At 39.0% G+C, this 27,864-nt stretch overlaps 1 protein-coding gene across 3 annotated transcripts; it reads right to left on the bottom strand.

Annotated features, from left to right (window-relative positions):
• Positions 1-2: 2 nt before the first annotated feature.
• On the bottom strand, positions 3-27,864 carry podxl (podocalyxin-like). Of its 3 annotated transcripts, none has more exons than XM_075471970.1 (8): positions 27,419-27,864; positions 10,415-11,002; positions 8,085-8,299; positions 7,955-7,978; positions 5,452-5,584; positions 5,317-5,360; positions 5,107-5,226; positions 3-2,560 (listed from the first exon to the last, which is right to left on the bottom strand). In XM_075471970.1, the coding sequence occupies exons 1-8, from the start codon at positions 27,459-27,461 to the stop codon at positions 2,372-2,374; spliced, it is 1,356 nt and encodes a 451-aa protein (XP_075328085.1). In that variant the 5' UTR covers positions 27,462-27,864; the 3' UTR covers positions 3-2,371. The 3 variants fall into 3 exon arrangements, with proteins under 3 accessions (XP_075328085.1, XP_075328087.1, XP_075328084.1); XM_075471972.1 differs by having other exon boundaries at positions 3-2,563; positions 8,085-8,287; XM_075471969.1 differs by having other exon boundaries at positions 3-2,563; positions 27,419-27,863.

Genomic DNA, 27,864 nt, shown 5'->3' with positions numbered 1-27,864 from the left:
TGTTTGTTTTTTGTTTTGTTTTTTTCTTTTCTTTTCAATGACCAGCCAACAGGAGCACCTTTTGGCACCTTGACTCAGGAAAGTGTTAGATTTTTGTTGCTTTCAGAAAACATTTCCAGTGTTATTCATTGTCCCAAGTGTTTAGAACTTGTTATTGTTCTGTTACTCTATTGATTTTATTCCCCCCCCCCCCCCCCCATCACTGATAATGACATTGTGCAGGACAACGAGACTAAAACACGAGTTGACTCTCAGATGTTCCGCGTCTCAGCCAGCCTGGGAGAGGAAGGAGTTGGCTGTTGGAAGCGTCCATCGCAGTTTTATGGGTCGCAGGTAACTTCTGCAAATTTAAAACTGAAAACCTGGCGTCACCACACTGAGACTCCTCTGCAGCAGCAACTGTGGTACAAGTGGTAATTACAATTACACAATAAACCATTAGAAGTCCCTTTGTGTCCAGTTTGTTGCATTGAAACATGGCTATAATAAGACTACAGCTAATTACTGGTTTTGATAACCTGTCAATCATTTTTCTCAATTAATTGACTATTAATACGAGAGAAAGTAAAAGCTTTTTTTCTAAAGCAAGTATTCTTCATCTTGTACAGTGCTCCTTCAAACAACTACCTACACACCTTGTTGTTTTAGTTAATAAATGGTTATGTAAAAGATGGATATTGTGAATTTGTCATACGTCTCTGCCACCACTATTCTCAAATTCATCATGGAAGCTACACAACTTAAGTATTGTCCAGATGCGGAAAGTAGTTGTTGCCAACTACATTCTGTTAGTTGTTGTAGTCCTTGAACATATTTATCTCACAGATCAGGAACGGCATCTCATTGTTGCTGCAAAATTTCCCGAGTGATGTGTTACACTGAAAAAGAATCTGTCGAAACTATTAGAACTATTAAAACCTGCGACTGCAAACGGTTTCATTTACCCTCCTTTGAATTCATAGTAGCTGTGAGACCTTGCTGAATGTAAATTAAGTGTTTAAGAGTTTATTTCCCTGACTTCTGAACTGTATGACAGTTTTTTTTAATGTTGAACAGAAAAAAAGGTTTTATTTAAAGAAGCAGGTGTGATCTTTGAGTTCTGGAGGAAGTTGTTCCTTATACATTAATGCTTTCAACATCAACACTAGGTAACCTATCATGAACATGTTATGAAAATGAACCGGATGTGCTCCGATTCAATGTGACAGTAGTGCAAGTAGAGAAGTAAATGCCATTTCCGCATCTTTATCTAAAGTTTGCTCACACTGAATTGAGCAGTGGTGTTATTTTCTTGAATATCATATCGATATATATGTATATTTTCATTATAAAGAATATTAGTTTTGTTTTTAAAGCACAGCATTTATATGCGTGGACCGCACAAACCTGCAGGATTCACAGTGCTGTCACAGATTGTGATCCTTGTGAGTTCACAAACTGGTTGTGAGAAATGGGTCTCTGGTTGAAAATGCAACTTTATGCTAATTGAAGACGTTTTATCCTGCAAAAAGGTGTGATCTATGTATTTTTTTTTTAAAGAAATATTAGTGATATTTCCCTGACTGGACAGCCAAAATGAAATCCCCTTTGTTAAATGAAAGGTAAAAGGTGAAGTGTCTGATCCTGGCTGACATATTAATCTAATGAACACATCCAACGAGCATGACAACCACATGAAATACTTCTTTTCTGCACATGTCTGTGTCAGTATGTTGCATTTTAAATACTAGCTCATCATTTCCTGTGTTCTTGTTAACCCATTTGTCACAAGAAGCATCCTTATTAGATGTGCAGTGCAGCCATTTTAAAAATATCCTGGATGGTTTTTTTTTAAAGCATCCTGAAGCCTTCTGCCTAAGTAAGTAATTCTAGGGCTTCTGAGGCAGTTGATATCACCTCTGTTTCTCTAGATAAAATGATTCTGCAAAAAGGATCAATTTGCAAGATTACCTGGCTCCCTCCTTGCTCGCATCTGGAATGAAGCACTACTAGTACTACTATTTACAGGTGCCTCTATCCAAATCTTTCTTGAGTGCAGTAAAATAATAGGTGCAATACTCTTCAGGCACTTTCTGAGTTTGAAGTATAGATGTAATAAATGATATAGTCATACATATCAAATATAAACGCATCGGTGATTGACTTAGTAGATTATCGCCAAACAGGTCGCTGTATTTGACTGTTGTGCCAAACAACAGCAGAAATACATTAAACAGAGCAGGTCCTAAAGATTTATTTGGCATCTGGTCTGTTCTCTAAGCTGTATTTCTATGTGGTATAGTCTTCTGTGGGTGAAGTGGGTTTAGTAAGAAGTTTAAAGATGACTGTGGGGATTGTTTTGTTGGTTTTTTGGTGTGGATGTTGCCCCGTCCTACAGGTGGGTGTCCTCTTCATCGGGGCTGTCCTTCATCAGGTTGTCGATGGGAACAATCCAGCTGTCGTTGAACTCGCCGTTCAGCGCGAGCTTTTTTTCCTGCATCTCCGGCTGCACCTCCATCACCTCCAGAGTGGGGTTGTCATGGTATCCATTCTCCACCGTGTGTAGTTCCTCCGTCAAGTGCTGCTGTGGAGACGAAGAGGATAACGTCTCTAAAACGTTTCAGAAAACTTGCACGAGTTGGAACGCGGGCTACAAAATTTGCAAAATTCTGGCCCAGCAAAAGAGCATTTTAAGAAAATTTGCAAAAAATCAATCAAATTTTTCAGTGTCTTCACTCTTCACCGACGTACTCGTATTCATTTACAAAATATAAACCATTTGATGCCGAGAACACAGTCAAAAAGTTTAGAAAGAGGCATTTTAACCATTGTGTTATGTCGCCAGGTCCAGTTTTTTGAGTTCACAGAACAAATACACTTTGTTTGTAACGACTTTGCTTTGTGAGAATTGCCAACTTCTACTGACCTTGAGCCAAATGAATATAGCTTTATCTGAAGTACAGTAAATCGAGGTGAAGCAGGGTGACAGGCAGCCTGTCTATCCTGGTTGCAGAGTAGTGCTTACTTTTGAAGTAATGAACATAACGAATATAATATAAATATATATGAATAGAAAAAAACTAATTATCAGACAATATTTTTGAGTTTTCTTTCTTTTTAAGGCCCCTCTAAATGAGATCTAATAAAAAGAAAGACTTCTCGAGCCATTTTTTTCTTCCTTGCTATGTGCTTCAAACCAACTTGTTGAGGCAGATGCTCACCCCCTGTTAATCTGGTTCTACTGGAGGTTTATTACTCATAAAAGGAAGTTTTTTTTTTCTTATCCAACTGTAGAGTAGCTGTGTTTCTGTCTTTGGAAATAGCCAACCGTTTATCCATTTTCTATACATACTTAATCCAATTCAGGGTTGCGGGGGGGGGGATGGAGCCTGTACATTTCTCCAATTCATCACAGGGCCACACAGAGGCAAACGAGACAAACAACCATGTACGCTTGCATCCACTCCTAGGGTCAGTTTAGAGTCACCAATTAACCTAACATGCATGTTTTGGGCGGTGAATGGAAGCCTGAGTACCCAGAGAGAATCGATGGTGCAAACCACCACAGCATCATGCAGCCATGTGTAAATAGCCCCAAAATCAATAGATTATATAAAATTGAAATCTATTGAACTGAACTAAATAACTATTCTACCCATTCTATCAATCATCTCAGTTTATGACCCAATGATGTTTAACAACTCCAACTGAGGATGATCTTTTGTCATAAAATGATCCCAACTCATAGAACTTAACCAAATTTGTCTCTAGACAAAGTAATGGACAACTTTGTCTTCATTATTATGGTAAGTGAAAAGTTGATTTACTAGTCATTCTTACAGAAGCTTGTCTGAATCAAACTTTGAGATATGTTATTTGAATACATTGTATGTTACGTATATATATATATATATATATATATATATATATATATCATATCGACTGGCGGCTTGTCCAGGGTGTACCCCGCCTCTCGCCCGATGAGCGCTGGGATAGGCTCCAGCCCCCCTGTGACCCGACCGACGGATTCAGGGGCTATAGAAAATGGATGGATGGATGTATCATATCGTGAAATATATATGATACAGTAAATACAAATTTGAAAACCCACACCCAGTCTCATCTAAACAAAACAGACAGCACTGTGAGGATCATGTTCTTTGATTTTTTTTTTTCCCGTGCTTTAAATACAATTGTGTCTGTACTGTGAAGCAAGAAGTTAGAGAAAATAGAGGTGGAAGCCTCCACAATCAATTGGATTATTAACTAAAAGACAAACAGAGCACAGTTTTTGTATCTGAGAAGGTGGTCAGCAGCACAGTAGCACCATGGAGGACTAATACCTCTGTTTGTCTTCACTCCGTACAGACTTTCAATACAACTCAGAGTCCTGTCATTTCCAGAAATACTCTGGTGACGCGGCAGTTGTTGGGTTTATCAAGCGTAACAAGAGGCTTTGTGCAGGGAACTGCTGGACCACGTTTTGGCACGGTGTAGGAACAATTACCTAATCTTGAATGTAAACAAGACAAAAGAAACAACTGTCAGTTTCCCTCCTGGGAGAGGAAGCGGAGGTGGTGCAGGACTACAGATAGTGAACCAGGAATGCTGAGCCTGTGTACAAGAAGAGACTGAGAATATTCTTCTTATTGAGCAATCTTAGGTTCTTCAGTTTTTGCAGCAAGATGTTATATATAAGTGTTAGAGTGTGCAAACTGCATCAGAGAAAGTGACTCAAAGAACAATCAGAAATAATAAAGTGATATTAGATTAAATTCTATTCAAATTTTAAAGTAGCAAATTGCGTGGTTCGAATCCCGCATCGGACGGCCCTTTGCTGCATGTCTTTCCCCCTCTCTCTGCCCCCTGCTTCCTGTCTCTCTTGAACTGTCCTGTCCATTAAAGGCATAAAAGCCCCAAAAAATAATAAAAAAATAAAATAAAAAAGTAGCAAACTGCTGAAAACTGCCATCACTGGAGCTACACATTAATAATAATAGAAATTATATTGGAAACAAGGACTATGTCAACAAGGTTAATAAGCTGCAGCAATGGGTTTTTTTTACTTTGAAGCATTCCCAACAGAAAATATAGTGCCTTTTTGCTGAATGAGGAAAGTCCGCCTACCTGGTTCTCATTAAACGGCTTGCGGTGGTGCGAGGCACAGACGGCAAGGATGACAATCATAATGAGCAGGGCTCCACAGGAGGCCAGGATAGCTATCAGGGTTTTGTTGTCTGTTGGTTTCTACAAATGGACAAAACGAGAAGCTTATCACTAACGGACCTGTTGCACAAATCCTGAAACATGATATTCGTAAACTGTACAAGTCCTTACCTTGGTGATTTCTTCATAATACTGGGTTGCAAGGCTGGCCTTCACTGTCAGATACATCAGAATAAACGTGTTTGCAGAATGAAATGTTATTTAACCAGAGAACTGTTACTTCCTAAATGGTGTAGGCTGCTTTACCTGTGCCATTTATCTCCACACTGACAAATTGTACTTTGCTATTGTGTTGCTGCCATGTCAGATGGCAGGTTCCATCTTGCCAGTTTGACATTAGATGCTTGCACAACTTCACCAGCTCTTTCTCTTCCTGTGTCTGAGGGCAAAATTATGCATCTTTAAATACCTGTGCTCAAAAGTAATGTATTTTCTTTCTTCTTTTTTTTTAATACAAGAGGAAATGCTTCTGCTCCATTTCCAGACTGAGGACTGGAAGGTTGAACCGGGGGTGAATTCTTCCTGTACGATAATGTGTTGATTATTTCTTATGTATTATCGAAGACTGCGTAGGCAGTCATAGAGGAGGGCGGGTGTATAAAAGAGGTGTGGGAACAAAGGAAACTAGTGAAAGGCAGGAAAAGATTCCACTAAGACAGTTTTTCCACCCTAACATTGGAATCCTTGATTTTTTTTCTTTTTTTTTTCTTCTTCAGAGTCCAAATGCTTAGAAATTCACTAGACCCTTGTCCTGTGATAAGATCTGCCCCCCCCCCCCCCCCTAAATTATTGTCAGATTAATATTTTCATGTTTTAAAATGGGAATAATTGCCAGTGAGCTCTTAGGTTATAGACAGGCCAAAAGTAAAGCTCAAAAGACATTTACAAAGGATCCCTTCCAATTAAGCAATTTTCATTTGTTAAAACCAGACATGTACCATGAATGCTTTTGGCTCCTGGACTTGATCTTAAAGGGATAGTTCGCCTCTTTTGACATAAAGCTGTATGACATCCCATATTAGCAATATCATTTATGAACATTGACTTACCCCCCGCTGCGTCCTGTGAGCCGAGTTCCAGCCTCGTTTTGGCGTTGACGAAGGTAGTCCGGCTAGTTGGCTGGGGGCACAAAAATAAAGCATAGCCAACTAGCCAGACTACCTTCATCAACGCCAAAACGAGGCTGGAACTCAGCTCACAGGACCCAGCGGGGGGTAAGTCAATGTTCATAAATGATATTGCTAATATGGGATGTCATACAGCTTCATGCGAAAAGAGGCGAACTATCCCTTTAAGCTTGTGTAACAGATAACTTCCCAGAAGGGTATACCCTAATGGCCCAGCACCAAACATCTACATAATAAGCAATATTTCACTTGTGAGGTATGGTTTCAGTCACTAGTTTTGCATCTTATCAATTACAGCATTGTGTTAATTTTGTAATCATGGTTCCATTTAGAAGTAAAAACCTATGATCAATCAGTGTATACTCTCTTTAGACACCCCTTGTTGTTTATTTTTTTGCTTCATTGCTGCCAGACTTTCTTGTAATCTTTTAAAGTGGTCTTTACAGTAGTTCTCCAGGCTTTTTAAATGTCTTTCAAAGTTCTGTAGACATTGGCTGCCTTTTCACTCATTTTTGGTCCATTTCTTGTGCCTGATGATTAGGCTATTAATATGTTTTTTGTTTGTTTGTTTGTTCCACCACAATACACTGACCAATGAATCATTCAAGAATAAAAAAGCACTTCAACTCAAGGGATGAACCAGTGTTGTGTCTACACCTAACAACATTTTTGTTTTGTTTTTATGTTCTAGAATGTTATTGTGAAACACTTCGTGACATTTATTTTGAAAGGGGCGACACAAATAAAATTTTACTTAGTTACAAAGAACACATTTTAAATTGTATCTGTCTGCACTTGTAACAAAAGCAACGTATCCCCATTCCTTTAGTGAAATTGACAAAAAAATGCAAAACAGACAGACAGAAAATAGTGTTCTTACTCCAATAAGATGCTGAAAGCTGAAAACTTGGCACAGCTCAGCACGGTGGGCTGTTTATCGTTTAAAAATGGCAGCCATCTTAAGAAGATGCCTGGAGAACTATTCCTGAAGACTACTTCAAGGAACTATAAGAAAGCTAGTCGAAAAAGGTGTAGACTGTGTTGTTGTGCTTATACCAAATATTGACTTTCAAGCTTGTCACAACAGTGTTTTTGCCTCGTATACTATATATCCATTAGTAGTTGCATATTTCAAAATAACATGTCTCTAGAATTATGCACAGTACTGTGTTTTAGGGAAGGGATACCTTGTGATTCACATTACCCAGTGAGGGTGTGTAGTCTCGGGCTGTGAGTTTTCCATTCACTTGCACTTGCTTACAACAAGATTTGGTATAATGGTCTGTAGCATGCCTAAGTACAATTACCCATTCTTACTACATCAAGTAGCACAATGACGTAAAAAAAAAAAAAAAAACAACAGTCTAAAGTAGAGGGCCAGCCTAGTTGTATGTTGCATTATTGTGCCTTGGTTTTGTCGTATCAAGTATGCAAACACCAAGTATCACCAAAGAAAGGAGTTGAAAGGTTGTGGGCTGGCCATCCTTCGACAGGACAACAGCAAAGGTTGGATGAGGGTCAAAACCAGAATTTTTTGTATTTTCGCTTGTGTGTGTAGGTGCAAGTACAAATGCTTTCTAAAGATTTAAAGATACACACCTTTAAATAAGACAAACTCTTACCTCTTGCCCACTTTGTAAAGAATACTGCAAAAGGGAAAAAAAAAAAAGTATATCAAACACGATTCATTTGTGGTGTCTCTTAATGTTACTGCAAAAAGTAAAGGCAGACAAACATGATAGTATTTCTTACCGAAAAACTGTTTAACTGAGCCATCGTGGTGGTTGTGACGGTGGTAGGGGTGCTGATGTTTGGCAGAGAAGTAGCTTCAACTTTGGTATGTGAAGGCTCTCCAGTGGTTGGTCCTGTCTTGGGCTGGTTGGGGGTTACAGTCCCTGGGATCACAGACGGCTTCGAGGTTAAAGATGGAGTCAACTTAGGGGTTGTTGTGGGACCTGCCGAAATACCTTTAATCAGGAATGACATGATTGTTTATTTTTATACAGATCCCTCTAAGCCAATCAGCCTCATAGAGACCATTGCTTGACATGTTAAGGTGTGCTGTTATAAGCTACTTCTTTAATCAATACTGCAATAATTAGTCCAGCGACACTTCGAGATAAAAGCTAAATAAAAATTGGCTATGCTTAACCTTATGCTTGACTTTTAAACCAAGACTTTTCGAAAAAAAACTTGCTATTTTTTTTTTTTTTTATGTTTGTTTTTTAATGATCAATGAAAAGTTTTTTCAATCACAGTTAAAACAGAGGGTCAAATCTAACCTTCCGAGCAATGTACTGACGCTTCCGCTGTGCATGTTCTACAGCACTAAAAAGCCCGTCAAACTTGAAATTTTGACTCAGGCTGCTCTGATATGGTGGTAAAATGGTAAAGTGACAGCCATGCCATAGCATGTTTGAAAATCAAACCACCTCTCCTGCATCCCACTTGTTGTAGCTTGGAAATAACAATAGATATTTACAACAACAGTTTGTCTAGCCTATGCTCTAGTTCAAGATATCTGTAATGACATTTGGTCTTGGACTTCATGGAAATGAAAGATATCAGCATTGATTTGAGTAGTCATAACTCCAGTTCCAGAATATCTAGTTAAACCTAATTCGAGTTATTCAAAGATAATAGAGGGGACTCTGAGATAACTAGAGCGAGAATTGTGAAAAGTCAAAATTTGATTTTTAGATATCTCATTGGAATTATAACATATCATGATTCGGTAGCAGTTGCAATCAAATTGCAACGTGACTGGCAAAAATGTGAAAAATATGTTCTTTGACTATAAAGAACTGCATGACAGAAATTTGCATATCAGTTTGTCAAAATGATGGAGAGATTAATTATGCAGCAGGAGTGGTTTCATAACATTCATCTCTTTTTTTTGTCTCAAATTGCATAGTGCAGAGGTCTTCAACAGGGGGTCTGCAGAGGTACTGCAGGGGGGTCGCGAAATCTTTGGTTGATTAGACTATTTTTAACATTTCTTTTTTTTTTCAAACAGTTTTTTCTCACAAATTTTGTGCAAACGTGTGCCATCCACAGATGGTTTGAGGATTCACTTTGTTTGTTTATAAATGGCAGAGGCACGGCCATCCTGTACCTTGCACATGTTTAAAATAAAAACATGAATATATTAACCTGTGTATTATTTGAATAGCTTAGTATTGAATGTACAATAACAGAGTAGCCATGTTTATACACGGCACTAGGCCCCGTTAAATATAAAACACAATTGTATGCCATATAAATAGTAGGGGGGTCCCTGCTCCAACTCTCCATCAGTTTGGGGGTCCCTGGCCTGAAAAACGTTGAAGACCCCTGGGTCTGTGTAAAGAGATTTTGATGAAATAGAGCAGAGGCAGCAGTACAGACAGCCAAAGTCATGGTGCTCCATAGTGGCTTGGTTTTGTCCATATTCATAAAACTCTGCCAAGTCGTCATCTTAAGTATTTTTTGATCTGATCATCCCAATCTTTTGTTGGTGAGAACACACAGATGGCATGGAAAAAAGGTAGCGCGAGAAATAGATCATAAACTGATCTTATAAATGCGCATGCTGGCTTTAACCGAAAACTGTTTAAAACATGTCAGTCCTTTTGAGCTAGCTACAAAGTTGCACTCAATAGCCAAGTGTAAGTCAGCAGAGGGCATTGGAGCAGGTCACGTTATATTTGTAAGTAGGTATCTTGTTTGTCTACAGGTATAAGATCTATAGACATCTAGGTAGGATTTGCTGTATGTTAATGGTTTCATTTGCATTATTGATTAATATTATTCACGTGATTTTAAATGTAAGATACAGTAAACAGTCTACTTGATCAGGGAACAAATAAAACTCAATTAGCCACTTTAAAAGTAGTCCACTTCTACGAGAAAACCATAGACCTGGCAACCAAGCTTCGGTGAGTCATTTTGCACATAGGGCCACAAAAAGATTACTCTACTTATCAAGACACATACAAAAAGCTACCAAGCAATAAAGGTGGGAAAAGTTCAAATCACAGCTACTTGAGTCTTATTTTCATGATGGAATACAGGAGATAGAGTGGACAAAGAACAATCTTTACCTGTTTTGATATCTCCTTGGCTTGTCGGTGAAACGGTAGAGATGAAATTACTGGTTGTTTGCTGTATTGAAGGGGTAAGTGTTGAAGCCACTGTGGTTATATTATCATTAATCCCATAATTGCCATTGTGTTTTGGTGGCGTAACAGACGGCATAGGGGCTTTAGTGGGTACAGATTCCAGTGCTGCTGTTGTAGCCTGTGGTGTGTGGTCTGTGATTACTTTGCTGGCACTAGCAGTAGTAGAATCCTTTTTTGTCAAAGAATGATGGCCACCAGTAGTAGCAGAAGGAATTTGTTGGTAATTTCCACCAATGGTTGAGTGCGATGCACTCAGGTCTTCCTTGTTTGCCACAGTTGTCCTTGATGGTGGAGTGGTGAACACGCTGGCTGCAGTAGTTGGCTTTGTTTGTTCCAGCTTTGGTGTGCTAACAATAGTAGTTGCTGCAACAGGTGTTGCTCCAGTTGTTGTGTCTGAATTGACCCCATTAGGAATAGTTACACTTGTGCTATGAGGTGGTGATGACGTGACTGTTGTCAAGGCAATAGCAACAGTGTCATTCTGTGAATGGATGCTATCAAACAGGAAGCCTAGAAAGACAAAAAACATGACCATAAGCACACAGATAAGAAGGAGAGATGAGAACAAACTAAACAATGGCAAAGACAGCCTCTTAAACTCAACATCAACTCAAATGAAAATTGAATTAAATGTAAAGACTCTATTAATCCCAAAGGAAAATATTAAATCATAAAACTGATTTGAAATATTTATGAAAAATCTTAAAGTTTAAAATCTACAAGAGCCATTTTTTTCATTGATCAAATGGGGGTAGTGCTAACAGGAGTCTCTGGTCGTCTAAAGAATGTCACCCCATCATTTACTTGAATTTCTATTTTAATCTTCCAACAAAACAGTTTGAAACCTTTCTAGGTAAATGCTACGATGTCCATCAGTCACAGCAAATGCTACCATTGTCATTCTGCTTTTTGGTACATGAAATGTATATTGGTTTATTGAATATTTTTCCTGGAAACAATTCTGCGTCTGCAGATCTCAATATGTTTATGTTTATGTTTATGCATTTAGCAGACGCTTTTATCCAAAGCGACTTACAAATGAGGATATAACATCAAAGCTAACAATAAGCTACATAGAAGGAAACCACTCGTCAGCTCTGTCAGAGGTGACATGGCTGACAGTGTAGAGATAGAGTGCAGGCATAGAGGGAAATACAGAAAGAGAAAGTGCAGTAGAGGGGGTAGGGAAGTACAGGATAAGTGTTAGGGTAGGAGATGCTCTCTGAAGAGCTGGGTCTTCAAGAGTTTCTTGATGGCCTGATCTTTCTTATGTTTGGCAATGCGAAGCGGCACGATCCAGCAATGGAGGCAACATGATCTTTAAAGGTTAGTTGGTCATCAATCATGACACCCAAGTTTCTAGCTACCTTTGATGGAGCAAGAGATAGGGATTCAGTTTGGATGCACTTGCTGTGGTGTATGGTTGGTTTGGCTGGGAAGACAAGCAGTTCAGTTTTAGAGAGGTTTAGTTGCAGGTGATGGGCTCTCATGCATTTCGATATGTCAGAGAGACAGTCTGAGATTCGTGATGAGACCATGCGGTCGTCAGGTGGGAATGACAGATAGAGCTGGGTATCGTCAGCATAACATTGGTATGAGAAGCCATGTGATCGGATGATCTGGCCCAGTGAGGTGGTGTATATGGCAAAGAGAAGAGGTCCCAGTACGGAACCTTGGGGGACCCCTGTGGCGAGGTGTTGCGCTGCAGAAGTGGGAGCAAGCCAAGATACTTTGAATGACCGACCAGTGAGGTATGATTCAAACCAGGAGTGTGCTCTCCCTGTGATGCCCATGCTGGAGAGTACGGACAAAAGGATACAATGGTTGACAGTGTCAAACGCAGCCGATAAGTCAAGCAGGATAAGTACTGATGATTTTGCTGTTGCTCTGGCTTCTTTTAAGGCTTCTGTCACAGCCAACAGAGCCGTTTCAGTGGAGTGTCCACTTTTAAACTCCGATTGGTTTGGATCAAGGAGGTTGTGTTGTGAGAGGTAATCACCTGCTTAAAGACCGCCCTTTCAATGGTTTTAGACAGAAACGGCAGAAGAGAGACCAGACGATAGTTCTCCACGTGAGTTGGAGGGAGGGAAGGTTTCTTGAGCGGCCATGTAACCCGAGCTTGCTTGAATGTGGTAGGAAATGTGCCCGATGTCAGTGAAGCATTAATCACATGTGTGACCGCTGCAGTTACAGTAGGAGCTATGGACTGGAATAGATTAGTAGGAACAGGGTCCAGCGGGCATGTAGTAGGACGGCAATATCAAAACATTAAACGCTAGAATATTGAAACTGCACATTGGATGATAATTGTTTTAGGGTCTGTAGGTGGACTGTAATGCAAAAGCCCTGCGGTGTGACCTATGCAATCTCTGCACCTGGATTTCATGCCGTTGAGACAGCCATAAGCTGTAGCCCCAACTCTCCATCTTCTTCTGTTTCTCTATTTATAACGAGCAGGACAGGATGCTGCACACAATGAACTTGATGGCACCACACCCATGACTGCAGCCTGTTTTGAGTGCCCCATGAACAATCCTCTCTAGACTCAATGGCTTGAAAACAATAGCCTGACCCCACCCCTTGAGCATGTTGTACATGTGAGCTGACACATTACCCAGACGTAGCCATCCTAAATGACATTTCATTAATATAATTTAATACCTCTTCACATCCAATTCTTAAGTGTCTAATGTTTGCGTAAACATGGTAAATGGACTGTAGTTGTATAGCGCTTTTCTAGTCTAGTTTACCACTCAAAGCGCTTTAACACTACATGCCACATTCACCGATTTACTTTGTATGTGACACACACATGAATTCAAGATTAGCCCAGAGGAAGGTGGTTCCCAATTTGAATCTCAGTGGAAGGGGAGCCTTTCTGTGTGGAGTTTCACATGTTGGTGATGCAAATTTGTTAGTACATAACTAAAATTAACATGAAAACATGGGGGGAAAAATTCAGCCATTGAATTCATAAATACTCACAACAATTTATGTTAAACATATTTCCAAAAATCCTTGACACTGCTTTTTCTTTTTTTTGTCTGATATAAAAGAAACCCTCAAAAGCTTGGGCCAAGAAAAAGGATAATACATGAAATGTGCTTGAATCAAAAATTTTGAACATGTGAGAAGTAAGATTTCAAGTAACCTCCCATCAGATTCATAATTTGCATTGCATGTGAATTCAGCACTAGCAGATAAGAACTCTGTTCTGCTTAAGGGGAGGCTGGTGGAGCCATGCCTGCTTTGTCTCTGTCTCTAACAAACATGAATTATCAGCCGTCAGCCTGCTGCCCTCAATACTATTACTAAGAGAGTAAGAGTGTGAAGGTTCATCACTCAGATGAGCCCCTTTTATTAAGCAAAGTATTCAAATGTGTTTTACTTTACTTTTTGATAATCCTTTTGTACCCTGATATTCTTACATATCTTGTTCTTCCAACTTGTATCATGGCTTCCCAGAAATTTGGATTGTTTTGTGCTCCTATCCGAATAACAACTGACCCAGAAATGCGAGATACATTCGCAAAAAATTGCTTTTTAAAAGTATGTATATACATGAACTCCAAGATGCAATGTCTGGTTTGGCATGACCTCGCCTGACACGAGCTGTCACTGATGCATCTGTTTCTTAGCGGGCGACAGCACACGTAGAGCCCTGCTCTTATCAGTACCAAGGCTGTTTTTACCTCACCCACACATTCCTTGCCACACATCTGCCAGAAAAACAGATTTAAACACACATGCATACTATCTGCAGTACTGGTGCTGTACTTTGTCAAAGAAACTTATGGTATACTGTGTTTTTCTACTCCTACATCTACAGAGACTTGGTAAACCTGGTCAAATTTGAATTCCTCCCATTGGGGGATAAATAAAGTATTTTTTCTATTTCTAAACTCATTTAAAACTGCTCTTCAATATCAATATTTTCTTTTAACAATAGGTCAAATGTTGGAAAGCGTCATTGGCAGTGACAAATGTACACAAAATGAACTCTTGAGCCTCCGGGTCACTCTTTTTGTTTCACCTCACAACTTTACACTTTTGGTTAACTCTAATGGCCCTGATTTATTTTGTCTACAAATTATATTTTTTCTTAATTTTCCTTTTTTTTTTTATCATGTACCCACCCTTCACTGCCTAGCCAGCATCTAATAGCAGACAAAGCACCCGTTTTCATTTGAAAAGAGCAGTAAAATAAAATGGATTAAAAATGAAATAGAATAAGATCATATAAAATAAATATGCAAAAAAAAAAAAAAAAAAAAAAAAACACAGGATGGAGGTGGCATTTTGGGGAGATTGAAACACCTTTTCCAAATAAGTACCTTAAACTCAGTTCTCTCCAGTTCTACAGATGAAGCATTATCAAAAGTTGCTAAGATAAAATAAGAATAAAAATGTTCTCAATATAAAAACAAAGTTGAAATGGAGGAACTCTCTAGTTTTGCGTCTGTTAGCAACTAGCTAATGAACACAGACACATATGGGGCTGTTAAAAAGCTGGATATTTCGCAATGAGTAACAAAATTAAAAGGGAAATCTTTAAACGTGATTGCAAAGGATAGCAAATTTTACTCTATGTCTAAGCAGCCAACAGTTTGCTAATTCATTAGCCATAATAAGGTAAAAACAGACGAAGTTGACTCTTGGTGCACGCAGATAAAAGGGTGGCATTTTTAGATCATGGTCTATAGTGCTTTACAATTATTTCATCCTCATCCTGACACAAATTCACACATCAGTCAAAGTTAGCGACCTTTTTACTATGCTGGTGTGAGCATTCACAGTTAAGTATCTTGTTCAGAGACACTTAGAAATGTAAGTTTTTACAGAAATATGTTTTCTGTAAAAGATGTCACAGGACTCACTGACTGTTCTTTCTAAACATATACTTAGACTGAAAGGACTGTTTATTTTTAAGAGCTTTTGATTGCAAATTATGTGCCCATGTAGAATAAAACAGAATAAAATGTTACTATATTACAATATTCATCTACAGCGTTGTAGAGCACACTGGAAAAAATGCCCCTCCTAAAATATTAAGAAAAACAACAAATACAAGACGTTTTTGCTTGAAATAAGCAAAAAAAATCTGCCAATGGAACTAGTGAAAATCGGCTTGTCAAGATATCTTGAAATAAGATGTGATATTTGGGACTTTTGAGATAAAAGTGATCTTGAAATTAGCTTAAAAACCTCGTCAAATGTAAAAACAAAAAGCTTGTTTCATGTGATATGTGACTCAAAACAATTTGTTTTCAAGACTTTTTTATTTAACAAGATATTCCGGATGTATTGTCTTCCAACAAGTCCCTATATCAGGCTGAAATAGTGCTTGTTAGGCAGTTGTGTCTTATATTAAGTGTAATGAGATATTTTGACTAGAAATGAGACAAATATACTTGGTAAGACTTTGATTTTTTTCCAGTGCAATAGTGACCGATTGACGCGTAAATTGAAATGAGTCAATAAATAAAAATAAAAAAAAAACAAACAGGTGGTTATTTGTGAAATCATGCCATGGTGGGAATTAGATATCACAAAAAGAATATAACAGTGTCCTAATCAAAACAAAATACAAGTAACTATACTAATATGTAATCAAATGAAGCATTGTGGGAAATTGAAAAGACCAGAAAGGTGCGATTTTCCACAGAATGCACACGCTTGACTGTGCTGTTTATTCAAGGTCCAGAACAGGTAAAAACTTCAATATCGCTGACAATATGGCTAAACCAAACACAAAACGTCATCAAACATTGCGGCCACTTAAAGGGGCCAAGACCATGAAACAGTTAAATTCATTATCACTAAGTGTTGAATGTGAAATATGCTGCTTCCGAAGATGTTTGTGAATTATGTACATTCCAGTATAATGAATACACAAGTTCACGAGGGGAATTTCTGTTACTGTTTGCTATGCACATTCAGAAAGCAAAAAATAGTGCCTCAGTCTGCCTCAAATATTTCCTGCTTTATAAAAGCCTCTTGGCTCGCAGCTCTCTGTACTCCCTGACCTCGGTCTGCTTCCTACCTCCATGAGTCTGAATGTGTAGATCTCATTCCTGCCAGCTGATTGCATGCTACAGCAGAGTGTGGACCCTGTTAGTGCTCCGGTGTACCCAGCGAGGGTCAAACAGCAGAGGGTGTGAGAACTGACTTTTTCCTCAATTCCCTGGCTCTTCTTCTTACCTCTCAGCTCCCTTCAGTGACAGGAAACATCTCAGTTGATGTGGGACTTTGTTTGATTTATAGCTTTGACCAGTGTCAATATTTTTTGGTTGTGAGGAAACCTGTGCTCCAGAAGTCTCTAAAACAACAAACAGTTCCACCGAAAGCTACATATTACCTGTCAGTCCTACAGCATGCGTGGGACTGTGACTTTATATTCTTTGAATTCCATGACACTGATTTTCATGATAATGTGTACCTAGTCATTTATAATTATATTATGGCTGGGCAACGATTAAAAATTTGAATCTAATTAATCACATGATTTCCACGATTAATCGCGATTAATCGCATTAGTACGCAAAATCCAAAAATGAATTCAAAAGAAGTGTATAGCTTTTAGTATTTAGTTTTATTTTAAATGTGCTGCCATATGAATGAAAGTGTCATAACATTTGTTGTGCAAACACACTTTTAACATCAGCATCTTTCTGTAGTTTTTATGTAGAAGCCTCGCTCCACTGTCTGTTTCCTTGAATGACTTGCTGCTATCAGTTGTGTGTTTTGCCTTTAAGTGATATTTTAGACTGGAACTACTACGCTGAGAAGACAATTCAACTTGGCAGTGTTTACAGATGACTTTGGTTCTGTCGACTCCGCCGTCTGGAAGAACTTTAAAATGAAAATGGCCGATTAAAAGTTCTGTACCCTTCTCCATGTTTGGTGGATCTGCCGATTACTTTCTTTTCTGGTTCTGCAGCAGACAGCAACAGACTTTTACAAAATAAAAGCCTGTGAGCAACTTTTACAATAATAAGATAAATAATAAAACCTGCGCTAATGCACGATAAAATATTTGTCAGCGTTAAATAATTAATGCGTTAACGCGATAACAACGAGTTAACTCGCCCAGCCCTAAATTATATTGGTATATGTATTTATTTACTCCTTTTGTTTGTAAGGACTCAAACACGTCTCTATGGGGCAGTATGGTTGGGGGGGAAAAAAAGCTCCTCTGACACAGACACAGCTATCAGCTCATTTACTCCCAAAGTCATATTCCATACATCGAGTATCATTCAGACTCCAGGACAATGTAGGGTTTAGTGTTTTGCTATTTTTTGACATGTGGAAGGGCAAGCAGTCAAACTGTTGTTGGATGACTCCTCTATCATTGGTGAAAATCTTTCATTGACTGCCTTTAAACCAAAGTGTTGTTCTATTACGTCCATCAGAGATCTGTTCATTCGAGAAAATGGCAGATAATTGTCATGGCCCATGCATGGGTGGCCCTATAACATGCTTCTTTGGGCAAAAACATTGCTCAACAATAGATGGGGAGGGAGGATGGGATGCAGTTTGTGCTTTACAGAGCAGAGTTTAGAGGCACTAGTAAGAAATAGACCATTTCAAGTGAAATAGGGGTACAGTATGAGTCCTTTTTTGTCCCCTGAGGTATAATCTATACTAATTTACCCCCTAGGGTTAATTATTTGACCTAAAGGTACATATATGTACCTTTTTGAGGGTCCAAAAGGTACATATATGTACTCAAGTGGTAAAAGGTACATATATGTACCTTTTTTTCCACATGCTGGGGTGCAATAGACAGTCTGTGTTAGGCTACTTCAGTATAAGGGTACAAGATTGCCACCAGAGGTACAAGATTGGTCTCTGTAAGGTACAAACCACAAGGGTACAAAACTATACCTTCTGAGGGTACTGCCCCAGTGACAAGCCATCGTACCCCTAAAGGTTCAATTCTGTACTTTATTTTCTGAGAGTGTATATACCCTCAGATTTGTCTGCCCGTAAGAGACTGCTTTTAATCTGCTTTTAAAGTGTGACCCAGGCAGTGTGGGCACAGGAGACTGGTCACCCTGTGAAAATGTTGAAAAGGAACAAGACCCAACAGATTTCAACATGGAGAGAACTGGGAAAAAAGTTCAGCTAAAAAAAGGAAGGTAGCAGGTCTGTTTTAGGCACTGAGCAAATACTGCTATCTGAGTGCAAGGCTGGCCTCCCAAGGGACTCCAAACAACTTCAGGAGAGGCTCGGTGAATGAAAGTGAGGAAATTATGATTCCATTTGTCATCAAAAGATTTCATAACCTTCCGGCACTTTGGAAGGTGGAAGTTCTCCTGTACATGCTTTGAAACACCAGTTTCTTTTAAAAACAGACCTTTCAAAGGATGGAATTCTGGAAATTTTAGCGAAAGAGAAAAGGTACAGCGAGTGTCTTTTATCTGAGGAGAGGCTTACCATCTCAGAATTTGAAAAGCCCTGGTCGAAAAATAAATCATCCTTTAGCATTTCAGTTCAGGAGGTTAAATGTAATTTTAGTTTCTACTTACAAAACAACACTATTTCAACAATAACCGGCAAAAGTATGATTATGCATAAAGTTTCAGTAAAAATGACATCGACTCTGGTCCAGTGGTGCCATTAAAAACTAAGTGAACCAAGGGGGAAGTCGGGTGGTGAGAGCAAAAGCATGAAAAAAAACAACAAACCAGCAAAAATGAGCCACAGAATCTCCAAAAAGGATGGTGTGAGCACTGATGGATGGATCAACAAAACATCTGACTTTAACCCAGTTTTAACTCAATTTACTGCTTTAAACTTGTTAACCACGACCGCTCCATTACCTACACCATCTATTTAACACTGTGATGACATGATAACAATTATGACAACGAAAGTCTTCTAATCTTAACAGAGTTACCGATTTCATTAATATGATCACACGTAATCTCAGAGAATAGAATAAGGTGACGACTCTACAACATTTTCAGAGACGAACCTGACAATATCACAATAATCTTTTAACTTTTTGGGAGTAAATTTAGCAAAATATGGCAAAAGAAATTCATATTTCCAGCTAAAGTATTCACTTTTGCTTATTCCAAGGCCCCCTTTAAGGACCCAAGTGATTCCCTCCCTCAGACCATAATTGTTTGAATTTCTGCTGCATTCTAAAACAGCGGGAAGTCAGTTGCAGGGTGCAAATGAGTCAACTGACTCAGTGTTGCAAATCTGTCTGAAGAGCAGGTTTGAGCTACAGTACACGAACCACGGTGAAAAGAAGTGTGCTTCAGCTGTAGTCACACCAATTGAAAATTGGAGGTCTTCCTTGATGCTTGTGCATCAAGGTGGAGGTGTAATTATTTGAGCTGACGTGTATCTTTTTGTTGAGTTTTTATTTATTTGAATTCACTGCTTTATCCTTACAATTACGACTTCTTTTCCTCGTTTATTCTCAAGCTCGTTTGACTAAAACCGGCTTGCACCTTTTCTCGCCAGCTGAATAAAATGGGCATGAAAGGCAAAAGTTTGAAAATGGTGCTCGCAAAGAGTGACAATTGTTCCTGTGGCACACTGGAAAAAAATGCCCCTCCAAAAATAAGTAAGAAAAACAACAAATACAAGACGTTTTTGCTTGAAAAGAAAATGCGTATGCCAAACAAAAGAGAGTAAATAAATAATTGTAGCTGCTCCAGTGCACTGCGGGGACATGGGTGCCCCGTTAGCTTGGTGGCACGCCACACAAAGGCCTCCCTGGGCCCACGTGTGGCCACGCAAGGATGCGCTTCTCCCTAAATGCAAACTCACGCAGAAGACGGGGGGGCCTCTTTAGGGCTGCCCCCAGTTCCCTTTATAGAGAGAGGCATTTAAACTTTCTCTCTGTGGTGGGTCGCTGGGGGGTTGGTGGATGAGAATGGGAAGGGAGGTATACTTGCTTTACAATGTGAGCTTCAGCGGCGGGAGGTGAGGAGCCGTGAATGTAAAAGCACTTGCCAGAATAAAAGTGAGGCAAGCGAAAGGGTGGAGAGAGAAGGAATGGGGGGGGGGGGAGAGAAAGTGAAGAGGGGTTCGAGATGCTATAAATCTAGCTTCCACATGGAAATGACTGAACTCACACACACTGAGACATTATCTACAAACAACACACTCCCTACCCTTGGAAACCAGACTGGTATGTATGTTTATACAAGCTGTAAGTCACACAGTTCAATGTTAAAAGTTCAATGTTAAAGTGGTGTCACTCCCCTCCCTTCCCCACGTCCAACACCCCACTCCATCTCTCCCATTCATACCACTGGGCAGCTGCAAATCATATATTATCTCTATACGGAATAAGAGATAAATCAAGCGAGAGTCCCTTTGATTAAAAAGCCCACTCAATCAGTTATCAGTTATTCAGTGGAACCTGCTTTCAATTTGTAAAGATTTCCAACGCTTTTCGACAAACTATCAGGGCTGACTACCAGTTCAGGCTGTGGATTTTGCTACCTTGTGTGTCTCCATAGCTATCATGGGATGGGCTTCTTAGTCAATTTATGGCCTGATATGCACCTAAGTGAGATGAGAAAAAAAAACACGATTGAACAAATACTATGGAAGAGTACTGACTGTCTTATTACGATTAATCTCAGTTCTAGACTTATTCCACCACTGTTTACTTCAGTATCTATGAGACAAAACATTGACTTTTTTTTTTTTTCAAGCGGCCACATCCTCACCAAATAATCACACAGAATCAAAAGTCTTACAGATGGCTCGTGAACAAATCACAAACATGACCGTAAAGTGACTAACGACATGCCAAATACCAATTAATGATCACTGTTGCATAATGCATTTTCAAGAAGGGAATGATCCGCCTTCTCTGCACATCATGTCATGAGTGAAACATGCAACAGGGGGTCCAAGTCGACCCCCCGCTGATACCCTCTTGCCCCCCAGATACCAAAAAGTTCAAATGAAACTATACAATATTAAATCATTATATTCTGGGATTAAGTAGCACCAGATGCCCACTACAAGAGACATATGATGAAAAAGTACTGAGGCATGTTTCTTAGAATTAACGTTTTACATTCATAAAGCTTCCCTTGGCATAGCAAATGTGTTTGGCATAAACGGTATTCAGATTACAATTCTGCTGCCATAATGCTGGACAGGACAAGGGGTTAAAAAATAAAAAATAAATAATTAAAGTATTTTTTTCCTCTGGGTCCGAGCGGGATATCCTGTATGTGGCTTCATCTTCAAGAAACTACACCTACAAATGAATGGTACCATTTTGTATTGTTTCATTATGATACAAATATGATCATTAAAAAAAATAAACATGATAATAGATAATGGAAATTTGATGGTATTGATATGCTATAGAAAAAACTACTAAATAATAGTAGAAAAAAAGTGTATCTGTGTAATATGCCTAAGGGATGAGAGCCAAACCAATCCCTTAAGGGAATGGGGGGGGGGGGGGGGGGGGGGGGCACAGATGCACTTTTTTTTTTATATAACTAATGGAACAGCGGTATGGTGTGTTTTCTGAAGGTTGAGAAGTGAGGGGGCAGATGAAATGAGTGCTGAGACAGGAGGAAAATGTGAAGACAGGCAAAAAACAAGTGGGAGGAGGTGAGTGTAGGTCCATGACAGTACCAGCCACGGCACTGATTAATGGACACCTGGGTGTGGAGCATGGCATGCTGGGTGGATGGAGGGAGTACAGGGTTACAATAGAGGTGAAGGCAAGTGACTTGGTTTGAAGCTCTGGACAGTGATGAAATACTAAGTTTTGTAAATAGCAGAGGTTCCTCCCTAAAGGAAACTTTACGTGTCCGTTTGCCAGCCATGCTTAGCCTTTAAAAACAAGATCAATCACCTCTGGACAGTAAACACAGTTCCTCATATCGTACCTCATAGGGAGCATATTATTTGATTTTCAAGGTTGAAGTTTTAAAACCAAGTGTTATGACTAAGAAGGGCTTTGCTGGTGATCTTTTACTTTTTCTTTTTACGCAGTAAAACGGCTTCGAAGTCAGACACAAAGGAAAAACAGTTGTGTATTTCAACCTCTTTAGCTCTTTTAACATCTAAAAAATAAGCAAAGTTCCAACAAACTGGTTACACACTGGAAAAAATGCCCCTCCAAAAATAAGCAAGAAAAACAACAAATACAAGATGTTTTTGCTTGAAATAAGCCAAAAAATCTGCCAGTGGAACTAGTGAAAATCGGCTTGTCAAGGTTTCTTGAAATAAGATGTGATATTTGGGACTTTTGAGATAAAAGTGATCTTGAAATTAGCTTAAAAACCTCTTCAAATATCAAAAAAAGCTTGTTTCATATGAAATCCGACTCAAAACAATTTGTTTTCAAGACTTTTTCATTTAACAAGATATTCCAGATGTATTGTCTTCAAACAAGTCCCTATATCTGCCTGAAATAGTACTTGTTAGGCAGTTGTGTCTTATATTAAGTGTAATGAGATATTTTGACTAGAAATTAGACAAATATACTTGGTAAGACTTTGATTTTTTTCCAGTTCAGTTGATTTTAGAACTTTGCAAAATTAATTTGCAGATGATCCAAACTTACTTAAGACGTCCAAATATTTTCAAGCTGCGAATCATTTTGAAATTTGTTGATGATTTACAAAAGCATTGGCATCCAAATGTTATCATTCAGTGCTGTAACACGGGGACAAAAAAACCCAGAAGGAGAAAAAAGTAAAAAAAGAGACATACAACCAAAACCAAACTCCATATTCTATCGACCAAATCCTTAAGAAATGAAAAAAAAAAACAACTTTGGATGCAGTTCAAACGTCTGGAAAGAATTCTTAGGTCAAGTGGAACTTTATGTTAAGAAGTTTTTACACATGATAAACATTTTTTATTAGATACCACAAATAAATGCATCAACCTGAATATGTGCTCTGTGTGAAACCCAGTTTCAGCTTTGTCCATTGCATTGTGGGACGACAGCACGTGTCGGCAGCACAATCAAAAAATAGCGTACTGTATTGGGTGAACTCAAAGTTCACTGGAAACTGCAGTAATGACTCAAGGAAAGGTTAAAATCATCAGCATTCCTTTTTGGTTTTTCTGGAACAAGAATCATGGCATGACTTCAGACGTAATTTTAACACAATCATTTTTAAGTCTGAAAAAAAAAATAGATCCTGATCCCTGAGTGAACCCTCTTTGAAATAGTGTGGAAGTCTTTGTAAACAGCATTCTGAGTCTAAAATAAAAAATGAGGCCGTCTTCTGCCACCACGCCCTCCTGGAGGGCCAGGATGTTGATAAAGTTTTTCCCCCCTCTATTGTTTCTCCTTTCTCTCCCATGCACTGGCCATTGCAGGCACCACACGTCAGAGTCTCCCCCAGCCGCTGATGTCCGGACGGGTCAGGAACCTCAACCGCCTGTGATCTTGCAGGAAATGTACAAGTTGTGAACCAGCAGACATTTAAGAAAAAACGGTCTGTGTTGAGGTTAGGAAGTCCTGGAGGGTACTGATAAGTAATGACACTACCCTCCTCCTAAACTCCAGGTTGCATCTGATTTATTCATCATAAAAGGTGACGTCACCTTTATTAGTTCAGTTGCACAATTTGTGGAATTGATTTGAGGCTACACTGTAAAGAATTTCCCTGTGAAATGACTTATTTTACAGTGCAACTACTGTTTTTTATTTTAACAGTATATTACCGTTTTTTGGATTACACAACATGACGGTAGGATAACTGTGGCTGTGTTCGAAACCGCCTACTTCACCTACTACTCCTACTACTCCTACTAACTTAAACTTTTTTAAAGTTCCCGAATGCATACTAGATTCGCTGAAATCTTGGGCATGCATCATGAGGTTACTACTCATACTGAAACTACCCAAGATGCAACGTAACGTGACGTCGCCGATCGTCATTTCCTGTCAAAACGGCAACTACAAGCTAGCTACAACGAGGGTAGGTTCACTTCCTGTTTTCAAAACAAAAGCACCAATTGTATCCTAATGGCTTTCCCTATGATAAAAGGCAACGGGTATTTTATTTTGTGAAAATAACCGGAAGTGCGTTGCTCACTGCGGCTAGCTTTAGTAGCGCCGAATTCGTCGTAACAAAATTGTAAATAGCCGGTATTTTGTCAGATTTTCAACACGTTGGGGATCTAAACGACTACTTTCTCGCCTGAAAATGTTTCAAATGTTGCTAAAGTTTACAGAGTTTAGAGCTTAAGCGAAACCAGCTTCAGGCCGGCTGATTTCGGCTCGGGCAGGAGCGAAATGCATTGTGGGTAAACGCTCTGCATACTGTCTGATCGATCAGTATGCCGTATGCAAGGATGTAGTATGCAGTTTCGAACACAGCCACTGTTTTAGTAATTTTACAGCGCATCTACCGTTATTTATTCAACAGTATAATAACGTATTTTGGATTTGGACAGCAATTCATTCCAAATACTGTTTTATGCTGTTAAATTACAGTTATCTACTGTTATTGTTAAATGGCTGATTTAACTGTTAATTTACATGTGAGGGATGAATATTCAACAGTGTTTAACAATTATTGTAAAATACAGTCGGATACTGTTGTAAATATACAGCAATTCGTTACAGTGTACTTTGAACCTACTTGTCATCTTTAATCTATGCAAATACCTGCAGAGCGTTTTTCGAGATGGATGTATGATGTGAACAACCAAAATGTTCAAAGCAAAGTGGTGCAGACTGAATGCCGTGTGTTTTCTGTGCATTTTACAAAACTGCTCAGACAAAATTTTTAAAAAACGCCGAGTAAGATAAGATGCCTTTGTGCTGAAATAAACATTAAGCATTTGCATCTTTGAGCCTCTAAGAAATAATCAACAGGTTTCGTGTGGTCTTTTGATGGATTGAATACGGGATCTGCACCACTGCACTTTTTCCCAGACTAAACCCATAATGTCAAAAAAAAAAAAAAGAACAAAAATCTTTTTAGAAAATGGGAACCCGAAATATTTTTTAGGTTAATTTGAAAAATAAAATGATATAGAACACACAGTAAACAATGCAAACTCCCTCATAATCGTGTTGTGGTTGGTTAACGTGGATCACAGTGTTAAACAAACAGGCACAGATGTGCATTCACACGCACAGAAACATGGGAGGCTTGTGTTTTTTAGAAGAAAGTGCTGACCACCTTCAGAGGGAATTTGTGGGGCTGTTTCATATGTTATTTCACACGCTCAAAAAATAAAGGCCTCCTCTCTGAATCCACCTTCTGCAGTTGGGGAGAGAACAGCAGGTGCATAATTAAAGAAAAACACTTTCTTTGCCTTTCAACCATTGAGGAGAGTGTGTGTGTGTGTGTGTGTGTGTGTGTGTGTGTGGGGGGGGGGGGGTTGGGGGGGGGGGGGTGCACTTCATTATTCAGGCTGCTTATGTCTCTGGGCAAAGCTCTTGGCTGACTATGTGCGTGCATGTCAGTGTGTATTTGGAGGGAGGGGGGGTGCATTTGAAAGCCCTCAGCTGTGGGATTGTGGAGAGAAATTTCAGCTCTGAATCCTGAACAGTGGCAAAGAGAGAAAGCAGATGGGATGTCGGATGCTGAAGGTATATACAAATTTGTTTTAACACAGTTTAAGGCACCAAGAGGGGAAAAAAAACGATTCAAATTGGCTTTAACTCGGTTAGATATTTTCTGAACTTGCTCTTTCCCAGATTTTTTTTCCCCATCAATCATGCACTGTGATCTTTTGACATGTTTTTATTTCATTTGTCAATTCATTTATTCGGCAAAATGATTTGCCACCGTATCTATTCCGCATTTGTGCTCAGCTTAAACTGTAAATGTTCATTATTCTTAACGGAAAGGATTTTGTGCTTTTTTTCTATGCAAAACAATGTGTGAAACATACTGTGCTGCTTGTAATTTCAGCATTAAACTGAAACTAACTTTCATATGTATGTTTTTTTTCCGTTTGTTTCCATAACACATGACTTTAACAACATGCTACAACTATAAACTCAGAATTTCAGAGACAAGACATAAAGCATAGCACATCTAAAATGCAAGACTTTGAGTAGCAAAAATGAAAGATACTGCAAAATCTGAGGGATTTATTCTTAAACTCATCAAACAAAATGATTTCTTATCAAATAATGCCCCTGTCATTGAAATTCTCAAAACTTTTTCCATTAGGGTGCACGATTAGACAGCCCCATCTCTCCCTCCTCAGACCCCCAAATTTCTTAATGAAACCCACCCAGCATTCTCAACCAGTTACATCATTGCATTTTTTTCTTTATTATCTCAATATTAACACAACATACGATGGGAAAACTATACAATCTATTCCAGTCCATTCAACACAAAACAGAGCATGAACAACAAAAATGTGTAATTTATCATTCACCAGCAGAATAAGTATATTTACCTTGAAATGTGCTCCTGCACTAGCACTAGTTTAGAGTTATTAGTTAGTTTTGTAGAACAAAAAAGCAATCGAGAGGCATCAAAATTGGGAATTTGAATTGAGGATTTTTACATTCGTGCAGTAGTGCTATACTTAGATCTGTTTAAGGTGAATTTAACTTCAGGAAGCTTTGCTTTCGCATCGACATGAGCTCGGTTTATCTAAATAAAAAGATACCACCCTAAGCTGACAAAAAGAAAGAAATCAATCAATCAATCAATCCAGTATTTTCCCTCAGATCTGTGCACAGCTGTTGCTGCATCTCACACATTCTACCTCAGTAACATTGCCTCTCAGAACTGATGCACACGTACAGATACAGACGAACACATGTACTTCATTGCATGTGAGCTTTTTAGAAAGACTAGGGAACATTTCACCTGATAGAATGCAAAAAAATACACAATTATTCTCACCAGCAGCTGAATAACAAGAGTAGCAAATAAATAGCGTTTCTCATCCCAGGTGCGTGTGTTTGACATAAACAGTCCTCACCTAGTGAAAGTAGCAGCCACGTGATCCTCAGAGTCGCTCTCATCCTGTTTCTGCTTGTTTCTTCTCCAAGACGGATTTATCCTTCATGCAGTGAAGCACTTTAATCCCTCAATTTGTATTGGGAGATGTTTTACTGATTTCACGCTTTCGTCTTGATTTTGTATCTAAGAGTAAATGATCCCGCCCATGTATTGTTTTTTTTTTTTCTTTCCTTTTTCTTCTAGACTGAAAGCAAAGAATGCTTTTGTCGGTCTCTGTGCCTTCTTTCTCTCCTCTGTCTGTGCAGAGTTGGGGATTTGGGGCAAGAGTGTTTCTGTGGTCTCCTTGGCTGCACTGTTGTTCCTCAGTCTCTCTCCCACAGTGGGTCCGTGCTGTATTGTGCTCAGTCAGTCCCGTCTCTCTCCTGCAAAGGGTTCAGCTGTTTGCAGAGCAGTAGCACTGCCCCT

This window comes from Odontesthes bonariensis, chromosome 8 (assembly GCF_027942865.1).
Source record: "Odontesthes bonariensis isolate fOdoBon6 chromosome 8, fOdoBon6.hap1, whole genome shotgun sequence".
Classification (NCBI taxonomy): domain Eukaryota; kingdom Metazoa; phylum Chordata; class Actinopteri; order Atheriniformes; family Atherinopsidae; genus Odontesthes; species Odontesthes bonariensis.
The sequence above is the reverse complement of the archived record's forward strand: the minus strand, read 5'-3'. Positions and strand labels throughout refer to the sequence as shown.

Bases quoted from the DNA above. Each gene is read 5' to 3' on its own strand.
- podxl (XM_075471969.1), bottom strand. From the start codon at position 27,461: ATGAGAGCGACTCTGAGGATCACGTGGCTGCTACTTTCACTAG. The intron at 5,585-7,954 runs GTAAGAGTTTGT...TTTTGCCCTCAG, and splicing joins CTTTACAAAGTGGGCAAGAG to ACACAGGAAGAGAAAGAGCT. The intron at 2,564-5,106 runs GTAGGCGGACTT...TCGTCTCCACAG, and splicing joins AGCCGTTTAATGAGAACCAG to CAGCACTTGACGGAGGAACT.